The sequence below is a fragment of the Salvelinus alpinus genome, chromosome 23 (assembly GCF_045679555.1).
Source record: "Salvelinus alpinus chromosome 23, SLU_Salpinus.1, whole genome shotgun sequence".
NCBI classification, from domain to species: Eukaryota; Metazoa; Chordata; class Actinopteri; order Salmoniformes; family Salmonidae; genus Salvelinus; species Salvelinus alpinus.
Genome location: NC_092108.1, coordinates 8,954,077 through 8,973,289, shown reverse-complemented (window position 1 = coordinate 8,973,289; position 19,213 = coordinate 8,954,077). Strand labels below are relative to the sequence as shown.

General features: G+C 43.8%; 1 protein-coding gene across 6 annotated transcripts in view; it reads left to right on the top strand.

The window, feature by feature from the left end:
* Positions 1–1,620: 1,620 nt before the first annotated feature.
* The window catches only part of LOC139550165 (ran-binding protein 3-like), a 28,652-nt gene continuing 11,059 nt past the window's right edge, over positions 1,621–19,213 (top strand). Inside the window, exons 1-12 of one of the 6 annotated variants that reach the window (XM_071360850.1) lie at positions 1,621–1,976; positions 10,797–10,852; positions 11,008–11,044; positions 12,724–12,810; positions 12,914–12,991; positions 14,111–14,176; positions 14,437–14,636; positions 14,937–15,026; positions 15,221–15,312; positions 15,547–15,622; positions 16,345–16,444; positions 16,581–16,705. In XM_071360850.1, the coding sequence (XP_071216951.1) occupies positions 1,955–1,976; positions 10,797–10,852; positions 11,008–11,044; positions 12,724–12,810; positions 12,914–12,991; positions 14,111–14,176; positions 14,437–14,636; positions 14,937–15,026; positions 15,221–15,312; positions 15,547–15,622; positions 16,345–16,444; positions 16,581–16,705 (1,029 nt within the window). In that variant the 5' untranslated portion in view covers positions 1,621–1,954. The other 5 variants (XM_071360851.1, XM_071360849.1, XM_071360852.1 and 2 more) reach the window with 5 other exon arrangements.

Genomic DNA, 19,213 nt, shown 5'->3' with positions numbered 1-19,213 from the left:
TCCCTACAACGCCTGGGCATGCTCCTGATGAGGTGGCGGATGGTCTCCTGAGGGATCTCCTCCCAGACCTGGACTAAAGCATCCGCCAACTCCTGGACAGTCTGTGGTGCAACGTAGCGTTGGTGGATGGAGCGAGACATGATGTCCCAGATGTGCTCAATTGGATTCAGGTCTGGGGAACGGGCGGTCCATAGCATCAATGCCTTCCTCTTGCAGGAACTGCTGACACACTCCAGCCACATGAGGTCTAGCATTGTCTTGCATTAGGAGGAACCCAGGGACAACCGCATCAGCATATGGTCTCACAAGGGGTCTGAGGATCTCATCTCGGTACCTAATGGCAGTCAGGCTACCTCTGGCGAGCACATGGAGGGCTGTGCGGCCCCCCAAAGAAATGCCACCCCACACCATGACTGACCCACCGCCAAACCGGTCATGCTGGAGGATGTTGCAGGCAGCAGAACGTTCTCCACGGCGTCTCCAGACTCTGTCACGTCTGTCACATGTGCTCATGTGCTCAGTGTGAACCTGCTTTCATCTGTGAAGAGCACAGGGCGCCAGTGGCGAATTTGCAAATCTTGGTGTTCTCTGGCAAATGCCAAACGTCCTGCACGGTGTTGGGCTGTAAGCACAACCCCCACCTGTGGACGTCGGGCCCTCATACCACCCTCATGGAGTCTGTTTCTGACCGTTTGAGCAGACACATGCACATTTGTGGCCTGCTGGAGGTCATTTTGCAGGGCTCTGGCAGTGCTCCTCCTTGCACAAAGGCGGAGGTAGCGGTCCTGCTGCTGGGTTGTTGCCCTCCTACGGCCTCCTCCACGTCTCCTGATGTACTGGCCTGTCTCCTGGTAGCGCCTCCATGCTCTGGACACTACGCTGACAGACACAGCAAACCTTCTTGCCACAGCTCGCATTGATGTGCCATCCTGGATGAGCTGCACTACCTGAGCCACTTGTGTGGGTTGTAGACTCCGTCTCATGCTACCACTAGAGTGAAAGCACCGCCAGCATTCAAAAGTGACCAAAACATCAGCCAGGAAGCATAGGAAGAGAAGTGGTCTGTGGTCACCACCTGCAGAACCACTCCTTTATTGGGGGTGTCTTGCTAATTGCCTATAATTTCCACCTTTTGTCTATTCCATTTGCACAACAGCATGTGAAATGTATTGTCAATCAGTGTTGCTTCCTAAGTGGACAGTTTGATTTCACAGAAGTGTGATTGACTTGGAGTTACATTGTGTTGTTTAAGTGTTCCCTTTATTTTTTTGAGCAGTATATATATATATATATATATGTATGTTACTGCTTGACTAAAACAATCTTGGTTTACCAACAATCAACCACTCTACTAATTGAGGTCAGCCCTAGTAGAACGCCAGAAAATTAGCTTTAAAAATTCTCTCAGCCTCATTGTAAAATGTGTACAATAGCATAAGTTTAGTAAAAAAACTGCAAATGTTTCTCTCTGCCCCATGGCAATATGCGTAGAATAGCTGGAAATTAGCTTAAAAACAGCAACATTTTCTCTCAACCTACAATTCTACACATTTTGCCGTTAGGCTGTCTTTTACCGCCCTAAAAAGGTCCTTTGTCAGACCTTGCGGGGCCCCGCGAAACCATGAGATTTCCGAATTGAAACCCAAAGTTTGTTTCACTCTGTTTCTCTCCTAGAGTTGATGGCCTTAGCCTAGGGGTAGATCTCTTATTAGCTTGGTCACAAATTGATGAAGCTACTTTGGATGGTGCTCTCTCTGAAAATAACACTTTGAATTGCTGCTAATGATAGACAAATCATACGTTAATACTGAAGATATTGATTATGTTCTACGTTTCCATTACAAATTCTACTGGTGATCGATATTGAGCGATTTTGTCTACTTCTGCGAGTTTTGTTTCTGTCTGCCTACACGTATTTTGCGTGGTGGATTGTGGGTGTGAGCAAAGAAGGAAAATGGCGGACTTGGCAAATGAAGGTGAGCAGTGGTCTTGTGAGGAAACGAAACCGTTGGATTATCTACATTACGTTTTAAGTATAGTTAAATTACTGTGTGCTAAAAGTAGTGCTTCGCAGCCTTTCAATAGAACAGTTGAATGAAAAAAATGTCAACTCCGGTTGCATACAAAAGAAAACTTAGCTTTCAGAGCAAGCGTCTCTTTTTAGGCGGGGATGGGACGCTGGCTAACGTTAGCTAGGTAATCAGAAATGATACTATGAACTACGTGTTAGTAAGGTGTGTGTATATATAATCAATTAGTAATGTACGTTTAATGCATGTTTGCTTCCTACCTAGCTATGTGGGTTGCTTATTTGTGGTTGTCACATCTAACGTTACTGTAACTAGCTAACAATTATCAACTAGCTAACGTTAGCCGGCGAAATGACTCGCTACTCCTTGGCGGGGGCTATGGCTAACTTTAGCAGGAGTGTTATTTGTCAAGGACCGTCAGCTAGCCAGTAAAACCCTGAATTCTTGAAAGGTTAGCCAACTATCTGTCAAAACCCCACTTGCCAGCGAGATAGTTAGCAATTTTAATGAATGTTGCACCTTCGGAACTGGAGAGGACTAGGTAGCTAGTACAATAACTAACAAGTCTGCTGGGGGAGCCTATTCTTACGCCAAATCCAGTTCGCGACGCGTTGTGGCTTGTACATTCACTGACTTGACTGTATTTATATTAGTTAGCCTATATGATGTAACTAGCTTACTAAATTGTTTTGATGTATCTGATTGGGAGCTAGGCTAGTGGCTATGTCGCGGTAGGAACGTTAAGGCTGCTGCACAGACGCTATGGAGACTCTAGTTAAAGATGCACTATGCAGAAATCGCTCCGCCATTTCCCGGTTGCAAAAATTCTAATAGTTTGCCTAATTTAAGTTTGACAAAACAAGCAGGTGTAGACAATCATTGTACCATCTAAACTGCTTTTAAGTATTTTACATAGCCAAAAAATATAGTATTTTCAAATGTTTGAAGCTGGTGTAAACCGAAAAGTAAAATATGCAAAAATATACTTAACTGGAAGCATAGAAATAATGCCCATAGAAGCTTTCATTAGAATGATGGATCTATAGCACGCATTGCTATGTGAATTTGGCAGTCGCCCAAAAAGTTACTTATTGTAGTTTTAACTGAAGTGTTTTGTTCACTTTTCCGTGATGGCAGCCTCCCGAAATCAATATCCGAAATTGATAGTGCCTTCGGAAAGTATTCAGACCCCTTGACTTTTTCCACATTGTTAGGTTACAGCCTTATTCTAAAATGTATTAAATTGTATTTTTTACTTATCAATCTACACACAATACCCCATAATTACAAAGCAAAAAGATGTTTAGAAATGTTTGCAAATGTATAAAATAAAAAAACATTTACATAAGTATTCAGATCCTTTACTCAGTACTTTGTTGAAGCACCTTTGGCAGCAATTACAGCCTCGAGTCTTCTGGAGTATGCCTCTACAAGTTTGGCACACCTGTATTTGGTGAGTTTCTCCCATTCTATGCAGATCCTCTCAAGTTCTGTCAGATTGAATGGGGAGCGTTGCCTTGATCCAGACTAGTCTCCCAGTCCCTGCTGCTGAAAAACAGACACAGCATTATGCTGCCACCACCATGCTTCACCGTAGGGATGGTGCCATGCTTCCTCCAGAATGTGGCAATTGGCATTCAGGCCAAAGAGTTCAATCTTGGTTTCATCAGACCAGAGCATCTTGTTTCATGGTCAGTCTTTAGTGGCCTTTTGGCAAACTCCAAGCGGGCTGTCATGTGCTTTTTTACTGAAGAGTGACTTCTGTTTGGCCACTCTACCATAAAGGCCTGATTGGTGAAGTGCTGCAGAGATGGTTGTCCTTCTGGAAGGTACTCCCATCTCCACAGGTGGACTCTAGAGCTCTGTCCGGGTGACCATCGGGTTTTTGGTCACCTCCATGACCAAGGCCCTTCTCCCCCGATTGCTCAGTTTGGCCAGGCGGCCAGCTCTAGGAAGAGTCTTGGTGGTTCCAAACTTCTTCCATTTAAGAATGATCGAGGCCACTGTGTTCTTAAGGACCTTCAATGCTGCAGAAATGTTTTGGTACCCTTCCCCAGATCTGTGCCTTGACACAATCCTGTCTCGGAGCTCTACGGACAATTCCTTCGACCTCGTGGCTTGGTTTTTGCTCTGACATGCACTATCAACTGTGGGACCTTTTTATATAGACTGGTGTGTGCCTTTCCAAATCATGTCCAATCAATTGAATTTACCACAGGTAGGCTCCAATCAAGTTGTAGAAACATCTCAAGGATGATCAATGGAAACAGGATGCACCTGAGCTCGATTTCGAGTCTCATAGCAAAGGATCTGAATACTAATGTATTTCTGTTTTTTTCTTAATACATTTGCAAACATTTCTAAAAACCTGTTTTCACTTTGTCATTATGGGGTACATTGTGTTTATTTGCTGAGGACTTATTTTTTTAATCCATTTAAGAATAGGGCTGTAACTTAACAACATTTGGGGAAAAAGGGGGTCTGAATACTTTCCAAAGGCACTGTGTATGACTTCCACAAGTTCTCATCTAACCAACAGTGTGTGAGTTATTCCAAGTTTCCGTGTGGCCTTTGAATAGTGTTAGTTTTGGTTTGAACCCCACAAATATTTCCCCCCTGTTCTATTGATTTCAGTGTAATATCCATGGAAGTGATTAACAAAAACAGTGTTGCGGTACACTTAGTGTGTAACTCTTCAAGATGTATCTTGCTGTCTTCTACAAGGTGTCCTCTAACCAGGGATGTAAGCCTACCTGTTATTCCTATATTCCGGTTGGTTTTTGTGCTGTGTTAGTTTTAACAGGATGTCCAACCTCATCTCCCGCTCTTGCGCAATTGATTTCAACGTGATATCGATATGCGTGATTGACGAAAGTGTTGCATTTTCTTTCTGTTTGGCGACCCCCATATCAAAATGCAACATTCCAAAAGGTAGCTGCAGGTTGTCCTCTAACCAGTGAGGTAGCTGCAGGTTGTCCTCTAACCAGTGAGGTAGCTGCAGGTTGTCTTCTAACCAGTGAGGTAGCTGCAGGTTGTCCTCTAACCAGTGAGGTAGCTGCAGGTTGTCCTCTAACCAGTGAGGTAGCTGCAGGTTGTCTTCTAACCAGTGAGGTAGCTGCAGGTTGTCCTCTAACCAGTGAGGTAGCTGCAGGTTGTCTTCTAACCAGTGAGGTAGCTGCAGGTTGTCCTCTAACCAGTGAGGTAGCTGCAGGTTGTCCTCTAACCAGTGAGGTAGCTGCAGGTTGTCTTCTAACCAGTGAGGTAGCTGCAGGTTGCCTTCTAACCAGTGAGGTAGCTGCAGGTTGTCCTCTAACCAGTGAGGTAGCTGCAGGTTGTCCTCTAACCAGTGAGGTAGCTGCAGGTTGTCCTCTAACCAGTGAGGTAGCTGCAGGTTGTCTTCTAACCAGTGAGGTAGCTGCAGGTTGTCCTCTAACCAGTGAGGTAGCTGCAGGTTGTCCTCTAACCAGTGAGGTAGCTGCAGGTTGTCCTCTAACCAGTGAGGTAGCTGCAGGTTGTCCTCTAACCAGTGAGGTAGCTGCAGGTTGACCTCTAACCAGTGAGGTAGCTGCAGGTTGTCCTCTAACCAGTGAGGTAGCTGCAGGTTGTCTTCTAACCAGTGAGGTAGCTGCAGGTTGTCTTCTAACCAGTGAGGTAGCTGCAGGTTGTCCTCTAACCAGTGAGGTAGCTGCAGGTTGTCCTCTAACCAGTGAGGTAGCTGCAGGTTGTCTTCTAACCCGTGAGGTAGCTGCAGGTTGTCTTCTAACCCGTGAGGTAGCTGCAGGTTGTCTTCTAACCCGTGAGGTAGCTGCAGGTTGTCTTCTAACCAGTGAGGTAGCTGCAGGTTGCCCTCTAACCCGTGAGGTAGCTGCAGGTTGCCCTCTAACCCGTGAACTTAGCTGCAGGTTGCCCTCTAACCCGTGAGGTAGCTGCAGGTTGCCCTCTAACCAGTGAGGTAGCTGCAGGTTGCCCTCTAACCAGTGAGGTAGCTGCAGGTTGCCCTCTAACCAGTGAGGTAGCTGCAGGTTGCCCTCTAACCAGTGAGGTAGCTGCAGGTTGCCCTCTAACCAGTGAGGTAGCTGCAGGTTGCCCTCTAACCAGTGAGGTAGCTGCAGGTTGCCCTCTAACCAGTGAGGTAGCTGCAGGTTGCCCTCTAACCAGTGAGGTAGCTGCAGGTTGCCCTCTAACCAGTGAGGTAGCTGCAGGGTGCCCTCTAACCAGTGAGGTAGCTGCAGGTTGCCCTCTAACCAGTGAGGTAGCTGCAGGTTGCCCTCTAACCAGTGAGGTAGCTGCAGGTTGCCCTCTAACCAGTGAGGTAGCTGCAGGTTGACCTCTAACCAGTGAGGTAGCTGCAGGTTGCCCTCTAACCAGTGAGGTAGCTGCAGGTTGACCTCTAACCAGTGAGGTAGCTGCAGGTTGCACTCTAACCAGTGAGGTAGCTGCAGGTTGCACTCTAACCAGTGAGGTAGCAAAACATCTCCAGTTTCTAAGTGTTTTTTGAGTTGTGGTAGTTTCAGCAGCGCATATCTCCTTCTTAATTGATGAGTGATTGATTGCTATATGTCAAAACAACAGGGATTTTGGTGCTGGTGCAGTTTGAGGTGCTTGTTTAAAGAAAGTAGAATGATTATTATTGTTGCACATGTACAGTGTCTTCAAAGTGTTCATACCCTTTGACTTATTCCACATTTTGTTGTTACAGCCTGAATTAAAAATTGATAGATTTTCCCCCCCAGCCCATCACTAATGACAAAGTGAACTTTTTATTTTTTTTAATGTTTGCAAATGTATTGAAAAACAGAAATCTAATTTACATAAGTATTCACTTCACACCCTGAGTCAATATTTTATAGTAGCACTTTTGTCGCCGATTACAGCTTTGAGTCTTCTTGGGTATGTCTATCAGCTTTACACATCTGGATTTGGGGATTTCCTCAAGCTCTGTTAAGTTAGATGGGGGAGCAGCAGTGAACAGAAATCTTTGTCTTTTGACAGATTTTCAATGGTATTCAAGTTTGGGCTTTGTTTGGGCCACTCAAGGACTTTCACATTCTTGTTCTGAAGCCATTCCAGTATTACTTTGGCTGTATGCTTGGGGTCTTTGTCCCGTTGGAACGTAAATCTTCGCCCCCAGTCTAAAGTCGATTGCACTCTGAAGCAGGTTCTCAAGGATTTTCCTGTATTTGGGCTCCATTCATTGTTCCTTCTATCCTTACCAGTCTCCCAGTCCCTGCAGCTGAAAAGCATCCCTATAGCATGATGCTGCCGCCACCACCATGCTTCACTGTAGGGATGGTGTTAGGTGGGTGATGAGCTGTGCCTGTGTTTTCTCAAGACATAGGGCTTTGCATTCAGGCCAAAGAGTAAAATTTGTCTCATCAGACCAAATAATATTTTGCCTTATGCTCATAGTCTTTCACGGGCCTTTTTGCAAACTCCAGACGTGCTGTCATGTGCCATTTTCTCAGGAGTGTCTTCCATTGGGCCACTCTATGATAAAGCCCACATTGAAGTGCTGTAAAGACTGTTGTCCTTCTGGTAGGTTCTCCCATCTCGTCTAAAGAACTCTGTAGATCTGTCAGTGGTTATTAGGTTCTTGGTCACCTCCCTGACAAGGTCCTTCTTGCCAGGTTGATCAGTCGGACGGCCAGCTCTAGGCAGAGTCTGAGTAGTTCCATATCCTAATGATGGAGACCTCTGTGCTCTTGGAAACTTTCAACACTCTAGAAGTTGTTTTATACCCTTCCCCAGATATATGCCTCATCACAACTCTTATCTCTGAGATCTACAGACGGTTCCTTGGACTTCATGGTATAGTTTCTGCTCTGACATGCACTGTCAACTGTGGGACCTTAAATAGACAGGTGTGTTTCTTTCTAAATCATGTCCAAACAATTGAATTGGCCACAGGTGGACTCCAATCAAGTTGTAGTGCTGTCTCAAGGATGATCAAAGGAAATTGGATGTACCTGAGCTCAATTTAGTGTCATAGCAAAGGGGTGTGAATACTTATGCAAATGACATATTTCTGTATTTTATTTGAAAATACATTTGCAAAAATGTCTAAAAACATGTTTTCACTTTGCCATTATAGGGTGTTGTGTGTAGCTGGGTGAGAAATAAATGTAATACATGTTGAGGTCAGGCTGTAATGCAACTATGTGGAATAAGTCAAGGGGTTTGAATACTTTCTGAATGCACTGTATGTGTAGATAGTACATTTTTATGTTTTCAATATCACAAACTGTTTCTGCCTATTGGTATTGATTTGGACACTTTAAAACTGTGTTTTGACATTGGGGCTATTTATCAAAATGTCTGGTCAACAAGAAGCTTGTGTCTCATTTAAGGTTTAAGAATATACATTTAATCAGGTAAAAACTGCTTAATGAGTCCAAAAATGTGATTTATTTTTATGATACCCCAGAAATCACCAAATCTGGTTTGCCCTGCCTGGTCATGTGTGTGTGTGTCACTGTCGTACACCACAACTGTTTGTCACTTATGACAACAGTTGTTTCAGTCAAGCTAAAAATATTGTGAGAGTTGAGCTGGATCACATGCTTGTGTTTATTTACAAAGCAGGACAGTCCTCTCTCCGACCCTGGCCTGTAGAGGAGCTAGTTGTCCTGTCGGCTTCAGTTAGGTCATGAGTTTTGATGGTCCAAATCCAATGCTCTTGTCCATACATGTAGACTACTTGAGCCACTCATAGGATAGAAAAACAGAACAGAAATACATTAGTATTCAGATCCTTTGCTATGAGACTCGAAATCGAGCTCAGGTGCATCCTGTTTCCATTGATCATCCTTGAGATGTTTCTACAACTTGATTGGAGCCTACCTGTGGTAAATTCATATGATTGGACATGATTTGGAAAGGCACACACCTGTCTATATAAGGTCCCACAGTTGACAGTGCATGTCCGAGCAAAAACTAAGCCATGAGGTCGAAGGAATTGTCCGTAGAGCTCCGAGACAGGATTGTGTCGAGGCACAGATCTGGGGTAGGGTACCAAAACATTTCTGCAGCATTGAAGGTCCCCAAGAATACAGTGGCCTCGATCATTCTTAAATGGATCAAGTTTGGAACCACCAAGACTCTTCCTAGAGCTGGCCGCCTGGCCAAACTGAGCAATCGGGGGAGAAGGGCCTTAGTCAGGGAGGTGACCAAGAACCCGATGGTCACCCTGACAGAGCTCTAAAGTTCCTCTGTAGAGATGGGAGAACTTTCCAGAAGGACAACCATCTCTGCAGCATTAGAGTGGCCAGACGGAAGCCACTCCTCAATAAACGGCACATGACAGCCCGCTTGGAGTTTGCCAAAAGGCACCTAACGACTCTGACCATGAGAAACAAGGTTCTCTGGTCTGATCACTTCTGGAGGAAACCAGGCACCATCCCTACGGTGATGCATGGTGGTGGCAGCGTCATGCTGTGGGGATGTTTTTCAGCGGCAGGGACTGGGAGACTAGTTAGGATCGATGCAAAGCTGAACGGAGCAAAGTATAGAGAGATCCTCGATGGAAACCTGCTCAGGACCTCAGCCTGGGGTTACGGTTCACCTTCCAACAAGACAACGACCCTAAGCACACAGCCAAGACAACGCAGGAGTGGCTTCGGGACAGGTCTCTGAATGTCCTTCAGTGGCCCAGCCAGAGCCCGGACTCAAACCCGATCGAACATCTCTGGAGAGACCTGAAAATAGCTGTGCAGCAATGCTCCCCATTGAACCTGACAGAACTTGAGAAGAGAAGAATGGGAGAAACTCCCCAAATACAGGTGTGCTAAGCGTGTAGCGTCATACCCAAGAAGACTTGAGGCTGTAATCGCTGAATCCTTACATAAATGTGGTGTTTTTTTATTTATTTTTTTATAAATTATCAAAAAATCCTGTTTTTGCTTTGTCATTATGGGTTATTGTGTTCAGATTGATGAGGGGAAAACATTTAAATGTGTAGAATAATGCTGTAACAAAATGTGGGAAAAGTCCAAGGGTGTATGAATACTTTCCGAAGGCAATGTAAATAGCTTTTGTTTGATGCACCTTTTTGTCCTTTTTTATAAAATCTTGATTTGCTTTAGATGCAGGTTTTAATATTTAATTAATGTCTTATCTCTTCAAGGCTCTGGTTGTTTTCTGGTGACTGAACTAATCAGTGTTGTGTGCCACTCGTTTTAAACGGGACTAAAGGATTATAATGCAAGTTGTTTATTCTCAGGCTTTGCATCATGAATGTTTGGCATCTATTCAGAAGTGTCTGAACGCAGTGGTGAGCGTTGCTATGCTTTGTGGGTAGAACTAATTTAGCGGAAAGTTGGAAGAAGGAGAAAATAAAGTCTGAATCCATGTGTCGGGGTATTTTTATTTTTTTGGGCAGAAATACTCACCAGGTTTATGGTTTAGCCTAGGCTTAGCTAAATGCAATATTCCTGAATTTCCATAAGTGTCACTGAGCATCTTTGTAGAATTAGAAACACATTCCTGTGTTTAAACAGAGAGAGTCAAGTGTGCCAGACACTAGGCCTTCTAGCTGTTTGCAACAAAAAATAACATTACGGCAGAACTTGTCAACTCAAGACTGCTGCAGGGTGTTCGTTCACGACGCTTGTTTAAAAAAAGAAGATTTTTAAGTGTTGAAACAAACAACTGATTGACAAGTTGTGCGATGTCTTTAAAAAAAATATTAGGCCTACACTTCACACAAGTCACTGAAGCATACTCTTCTTCTGTATGATGAAAGATGCTTTCCTTTTTCTTTTGAAACAGAGAAACCTGCCATAGTGCCACCAATGTTTGTGTTCCAAAAAGACAAAGCACCGAAGGTAAGTCACATCGTGTTGTTTCTTCCCGCCTGACTTTCATTGACATGAGTGGGCCTCTTCTTTATGGAAATTCACTGTAAAGATTCCATCATTTGATTCAGTTGTTGTTTTTAGACTGAGAAACACAGTAGATTCAGTACTGCTTTCTATTACAGCGGGCAGCTGATGGATCCAGTGGAGAAGATGGAGAAGGTAAGACTACATCTGCATATCAGATTTGGCAGTAAAAAAAAAATATATATATATACTTTTCCTAATATTTTCCATCTAATCTTAAAATTGATGTCTGTTTTTATAAATCTTGTAATTCGTTTACCAGGAGGGGTATTGTATTTCCTAAGCTGGAGCCCAGCTGGGGCTTTTTAAACTGGCATGTTCTTTATCAACCCTGAATGCTGATTGGCTGAAATCCATTTTATATCAGAACGTATACCACGCGTATGACACAATTATTTTTACTGTTCTAATTACGTTGGTAACCAGTTTATAACAGCGATAAGGCACCTCAGAGGTTTGTGTTATATGGCCAATATACCATGGCTAAGGACTGCATCCAGGCACTCCTTGTTGTGCGTAAGAAGAGCACTTAGCTGTGGTATATTGGCCATATAGCACACCTCCTCGGGCCTTATTGCTTAATTAAAGTGCAACTGAATGCAATAAACAACTTCGCTGATAGAGAAACTTTTCTATTTGGCATCGATATTAATCAAATTTATTTATATAGCCCTTCTTACATCAGCTGATATATCAAAGTGCTGTACAGAAACCCAGCCTAAAACCCCAAACAGCAAGCAATGCAGGTGTAGAAGCACGGTGGCTAGGAAAAACTCCCTAGACAGGCCAAAACCTAGGAAGAAACCTAGAGAGGAACCAGGCTATGAGGGGTGGCCAGTCCTCTTCTGGCTGTGCCGGGTGGAGATTATAACAGAACATGGCCAAGATGTTCATAAATGACCAGCATGGTCATTTATGCACTATCAAATAATCAAATAATATCAAATAATAGTAATCACAGTGAACAGGTCAGGGTTCCATAGCCGCAGGCAGAACAGTTGAAACTGGAGCAGCAGCACGGCCAGGTGGACTGGGAACAACAAGGAGTCATCATGCCAGGTAGTCCTGAGGCATGGTCCTAGGGCTCAGGTCCTCCGATAGAGAGAATTAGAGAGAGCATACTTAAATTCACACAGGACACCGGATAAGACAGGAGAAATACTCCAGATATAACAGACTGACCCTAGCCCCCCGACACAAACTACTGCAGCATAAATACTGGAGGCTGTGACAGGTCAAACATTTATTCTAATGTCAAAATTGAGTACAAAGTGTAAATGTGAATATTTCGGTCATAAAGTCAGTCTCGTCCTAAACTGAGTTTTGTAAGTGAGTTCGTCATGACTTACTTGAGGGTTTGGTTTTGATTTCGACAATGCTCACTTGTCCACTAACACAGGATACACAGCTGCAGTGATTTGTGCTCTATCCAATCCTACCGCAGAACACAGACCGTGAGACAGACTAACCAGCAGAGCAGACTTTGTTTACATAAGACAACTTCACACATTTTTTTTCTTGATAAATACTTCACCAAACACTTAACTAGATTGCGTGACTAAAACCTCAGCAAAAACATTCAAATGTATTGCAAATTTCTTGATCAGTCTGACTTTTGAGGAGTGATACTGGCTTTGTTCCTATGGCGTTTCATTTGGGACAAACATCAGTAACTGGTCACATCCAACCACACCCAAAAGACTGAAATCTCTTTATTTTTATTTTTATGAGTGACAGAGAAACAAATGCGGAATCGGTGCGTAGCTCTTTAATCATGTGAATTGAAGGCTGTCTTTTTTTGGGGGGGGCTTCAGATTCAGACAGAGACGATGGTGGCTATTGTCCTCCGGTGAAAAGAGAGAGGACTTCATCTTCAACACAGTTCCCGTCTTCACATTCTGGTAGTAGAAAACATCAGAGAAAGCTGACTGCGTTTCAGTTGATTCATGAAGAGGAGTACAGGAAACTTGCCTTGTGTGTAATGTTTCTTCTTGCTCTCTGCAGTGGCTAATAAGAACAATGTCTTCATGCCATCAAGTTTCTGGCAGTCTCCCACTGGGCATTCCGAGGACTCGGAGCCAGGTGAGGCACAGTGTTTACTTCCTATGGTTCCTCCTCATTATAAATGCTCCCCCTCATTTAAGTCTCCAGTATGTGACATGCATTTGTATGCTTGTGAACTGTAGTCCAGGCCAAAGCACCTTTTAATGCACAAATAAGTTACAGTACAACTCAATGGCAAGGAAAGCTAACAAAAAGGTATGACCATGATTTTTTTTTTTTTACCTTTGGTTTATGTGCAGTCTCTCACAAATATCTTAATTCAAGATGGGTTCACATAGACAAGAAGCATACATTATAGGGGGGAAAAACACAGGTACCATGGGTTAAACTTGACAGGGAAGAATAGCAGGACAGAGAAAAAGAAACATTGTTTTAATGTATTGTTTTAATGTAGACATTGAATGTGTTTTACACTCCTCCAAACATCCAAATGAGGTGCTGAAGTTGACGCTTATTTTCCTCACAGCAGAAAATTAAATTCTGTGCCATTTAAAACATTTAAGATGGAAAGAAATGACAAAAATACAGAATCTCAGCTCAAAAGGCTACCAAACATATGTAGAATTTGTTTGGCGATCAAGAAAATACGACTTCCATTTTGTCCATTCTGGGGGAAAAAGGGTTAACTAAACACCAATGTGTATGATCTCCGAGACCTTAGTGACACCAGCTTTGAGGTGAGAAGGGAACCTCATTTATGTAGCTTTGAAAATGACCTTCATTCAAGCAGTTAGTCAAATGTGTCTTTCTATAAATGTGTAGTGCTTAGTTTTAAAAGGGATACTAAGGGGATTTTGTCAATGAAACCATTTATGTACTTCCCCAGATGAACCCGAGGATACCATTTGTCCCTGCATGCAGTTTGAATGAAGTTGCTAACTAGAGTTAGCGCAATGACAAAGTCTATGATAACTGCTAGTAGATACCATTCACTGCGCTAACGCTAGTTAGGATTGGCTTGCGAAACTACCTCTAACTTCCATCATACTGGATGCAGAGACAAATGGTATCTCCATGGGTTCATCTGTGTTCATTTTATGATGGTATTAAATGTACCCTCCCCACACACTGAAAGATGCCATTTTTGTTTATGGTCTTTTTTAACAATTCTACCTCCTGTTTTTTTTTTTTTGCCAGAAGAGAAGCCAGTTGGGTTTCGTTTAAAACCACCAACTCTTATCCACGGGAAGGCACCTAGTTCAGGTGGGTATTGGTGCCTGGGTATTGGTGTGTGTGTGTGTTGATTACAGAAAGCAACTCTAGTCAGGTTAAATGGTCAGGAAAACTCCTAAATCGTAGATGGTGTTACAGCATGTTAATATGATTGGACGTGCATGGTAGTAGTTTTGATATAGTCCGTGGTCGTGCATGTTGTAATATCGTACTGATATAGTACATGGTAGGTGTGATATAGTTGTGAATGGACTAGTTCTGTAAGGCATTCAGATCCAATCCATTAGCAGGTTATGTTCCAGGCGTCCCCAGTCAGAAACCCAAGGAGCAACTTCGCAGTGTCCTCCGGCCAGCCTTGCTCCAGGCCCCGCCAGCCAAGACCAACTCCGAGTCCACTAACGGGGTGAAGAAGTCGTCCGACGGAACGTCAGAAGTGTCGACCATCTTCCATAACAACACTGAGCAGTCAGACGGCCTCGCCAGGTCACCGGTGAGGACTGGTGTCATGGTCCTGTGTTAATATGCAGAAGCTTGTGTAATGTGACAACGGTGCAGCAACGAAATAATTTAAAAGTGGAACGATAATTGAATGCGTCTCTATGGCAACGACTTATTTTGCCTGTAGTTGCACGATGTTGTGACTACCAAGACCTGCTTCTTGGATATGATTTAGTCCATATTATTACTGTCAAAATCATTCACAAGTTTTATTTTTTGTTTTTCAAAAAATGCCTCTTTTTTTTTAGCAACAACAAATTTTAAAGTTGAATTCAATATATGTTTAATCTAGAAACGTGACAAAGAGGAGGACGGAATGAGGGACGACTGTCCTGCAGAGTCCTCTTTCGTGTTTGGACAAAATATCAAAGACAGAGCGAAGGTTCATATTTTTGTAGGATGCTGATACTCTTATTTAATTCACTAGATAGGCTGTTTTCAATATTTTATTCATTTTTTTGTACATTTTCTCAAATGAAGTGAATTATGATCTCAGTTTCTTTGGTAACGTCTCTCTATTCCTTTCTCTCGTCTGTCTGTCTGTCTCTCTGTCTGTCTGTCTCTCACTGTCTCTAGTTGGAAGAGAGCACTAACGACGGCAAGTCGTTGCCCCTGGCCTCTCAGAAGGAGGGAACTAACTATTTCTTAGAGTACATTGCCACCCCCAGGTAATGTAGTTTCCTCAGAGTTGAAAAAAAATCTTATTACTAGCTTTTCAGACCACTTTACTCTTTTCACTATTTTGAAGGTTGAACTTATAATGCTCGTAATATTATGGTTTCAGCCACCTTAGTTTTTAAAAGCCGTAATTGTAAGTTGAGCCGTAATTGTAAGCCGTAAGTGTCTGCTAAATGACTGACCTTCTAATAATAACTTCTTGTTCTTCTTTTCAACCTCTCCAGTTTAAAGAACGCCACAAACAATACGGACAAGGGGGCCAAATTTGTCTTTGGGCAGAACATGTCAGAGAGGGTTCTGGTGAGTCGAGACTGTTTTAGCGGGTGGTGTTGTCCTTCAGGCCATGACAAACAGTAGAGCTGGTGGGAGATCGAAAACCCTAATCGATACAGCTCCATGAGAAATGGATCAACCTTGGAACTGTTATGGAATCTTGTAGCAAATCCAATCATGCAAGACAATGTGTTTTGAGTTGGGACTAGAAAACCACACACATATTATGAGTGGACTTTATTATTGTACTGTCGAGACACTGTGGTTGACTGGCAGCGTCCTGTGTGGTTGACTGGCAGCGTCCTGTGTGGTTGACTGGCAGCGTCCTGTGTGGTTGACTGGCTGCGTCCTGTGTGGTTGACTGGCTGCGTCCTGTGTGGTTGACTGGCTGCGTCCTGTGTGGTTGACTGGCTGCGTCCTGTGTGGTTGACTGGCTGCGTCCTGTGTGGTTGACTGGCTGCGTCCTGTGTGGTTGACTGGCTGCGTCCTGTGTGGTTGACTGGCTGCGTCCTGTGTGGTTGACTGGCTGCGTCCTGTGTGGTTGACTGGCTGCGTCCTGTGTGGTTGACTGGCTGCCGCGTCCTGTGTGGTTGACTGGCTGCCGCGTCCTGTGTGGTTGACTGGCTGCCGCCTCCTGTGTGGTTGACTGGCTGCCGCCTCCTGTGTGGTTGACTGGCTGCCGCCTCCTGTGTGGTTGACTGGCTGCCGCCTCCTGTGAGGTTGACTGGCTGCCCCCTGTGTTATTTCAGAGTCCTCCTAGAGGAGGTGAGGCATCAGAAGAGGACTGTAAAGACTTACCGGCTCCCCCTGTGTCTGAACCCTCCTCAAAGGAAAACACACCAGAGAAGGGTAAGAGACACACACACACACGTCTCGCAGTATAAATCTTAAGAGACTGGCTTTCTCTATCTTCACTACAGACTAGTGCTGGCCCCAGTGTGTTAATTAGTTAGATGTGCGTCTTTGTGTGTGTGTGTGTTCCCAGGTAACAACGTGACGGAGTCACTGGAGGAGTCTGCAGCAGCGTACACCAAAGCCACAGCCAAGAAGTGTATCTTAGAGAAAGTAGACGTCAAAACTGGAGAGGAATCAGAAAGTAACGTTTTACAGGTCGGTGGCTAGTCTCTATTGCTGACTATGTTGGAATACATCATGGTGCGTAGTCTTAGTTTTACTCTGTTTATTTACAACCTAATGGACAACTAGGGAAAGCTCAAACCAAGTTTATTCACTCGATGGTACAGACGGCTTAACAGACAGACCATATTTACATAAGCACTTGGTATTTAAATCTTCCTCCTATGCTGTCTCTCCTCCTTACACATCTGGACAGCCAATACATCTCTGCTGCTAGGCAGGACTTTAGTGATGCCTGTTCTCTCTCTCTCTTCATCTGACCTGACCTCGGCCCAAATTCCTCTCTCCTCTCCAACTCACGGCTGTCCTGTTGACTTGTACCAGACGGTGGCCCTTCTCCTCTCCATAGGATCCCTGATGTCTAACAATAACATGTTCTGACTGAATGTAAACGTCCTACATTCCCCTCTCTCCCTCAGTGACATGAAATAAGGATATTTCATATTTTCAAGTTTAGTAGTCAGAACCCATCAATAGTCACTAAGGATCAGTTTTCAGATCATAATGTATTAGATTACATGGACAGGGAGGAGCTGATCTAGGATAATGTATTAGATGGACAGGGAGGAGCTGGTCTAGGATAATGTATTAGATGGACAGGGAGGAGCTGATCTAGGATAATGTATTAGATGGACAGGGAGGAGCTGGTCTAGGATAATGTATTAGATGGACAGGGAGGAGCTGGTCTAGGATAATGTATTAGATGGACAGGGAGGAGCTGGTCTAGGGTAATGTATTAGATGGACAGGGAGGAGCTGGTCTAGGATAATGTATTAGATGGACAGGGAGGAGCTGGTCTAGGATAATGTATTAGATGGACAGGGAGGAGCTGGTCTAGGGTAATGTATTAGATGGACAGGGAGGAGCTGGTCTAGGATAATGTATTAGATGGACAGGGAGGAGCTGGTCTAGGATAATGTATTAGATGGACAGGGAGGAGCTGGTCTAGGATAATGTATTAGATGGACAGGGAGGAGCTGGTCTAGGATAATGTATTAGACGGACAGGAGGAGCTGGTCTAGGGTAATGTATTAGATGGACAGGGAGGAGCTGGTCTAGGATAATGTATTAGATGGACAGGGAGGAGCTGATCTAGGATAATGTATTAGATGGACAGGGAGGAGCTGGTCTAGGATAATGTATTAGATGGACAGGGAGGAGCTAATCTAGGATAATGTATTAGATGGAGAGGGAGGAGCTGGTCTAGGGTAATGTATTAGATGGACAGGGAGGAGCTGGTCATGGGTAATGTATTAGATGGACAGGGAGGAGCTGGTCTAGGATAGTGTATTAGATGGACAGGGAGGAGCTGATCTAGGATAATGCATTAGATTAGATGGACAGGGAGGAGCTGGTCTAGGGTAATGTATTAGATGGACAGGGAGGAGCTGATCTAGGGTAATGTATTAGATGGACAGGGAGGAGCTGGTCTAGGGTAATGTATTAGATGGACAGGGAGGAGCTGGTCTAGGATAATGTATTAGATGGACAGGGAGGAGCTGGTCTAGGATAATGTATTAGATGGACAGGGAGGAGCTGGTCTAGGATAATGTATTAGATGGACAGGGATGAGCTGGTCTAGGATAGTGTATTACATGGACAGAGAGGAGCTGGTCTAGGATAATGTATTACATGGACAGAGAGGAGCTGGTCTAGGATAATGTATTAGATGGACAGGGAGGAGCTGGTCTAGGATAATGTATTAGATGGACAGGGAGGAGCTTGTCTAGGATAATGTATTAGATGGACAGGGAGGAGCTGGTCTAGGATAGTGTGTTAGATGGACAGGGAGGAGCTGGTCTAGGATAATGTATTACATGGACAGAGAGGAGCTGGTCTAGGATAATGCATTAGATTAGATGAACAGGGAGGAGCTGGTCTAGGATAATGTATTAGATGGACAAGGAGGAGCTGATCTAGGATAGTGTATTAGATTACATGGACAGGGAGGAGCTGGTCTAGGGTAGTGTATTAGATGGACAGGGAGGAGCTGATCTAGGGTAGTGTATTACATGGACAGGGAGGAGCTGATCCTAGAGCGGTACTCACACTCTGAGATACATACACCCCGCCGATCAATAATGTGTGTGGAGACAAAATCAGCAAGCCCTCTTTTGAGGACAAATATATATATATTTTTTTTTTTACAGCTTTTCTGCTAAATATACATTTTACATACATGGTACTTTTTATATAAAGCAATCACATGACAATAATGCATTACCAAACATAAGCTCTTTAATCCCACCCCCTCAGCCACTCTCAGCCTATCACCATAGACCACCCTCGTTTGTTTTCCATGTGCCATATATTTTTTTGTTCTGTGACGTTTTACAAACATTTTGAACCTTTCTAATCGTGTAGTATCCACAGATTGTGAACTAAAGATGAAACTTTTGTACGAGTATTATTCTATTATTTATTGACTATGGCTTTCCAAATCGCCCAAAACGGCTATTTGGAAGGTTAATTTTAAGTGAA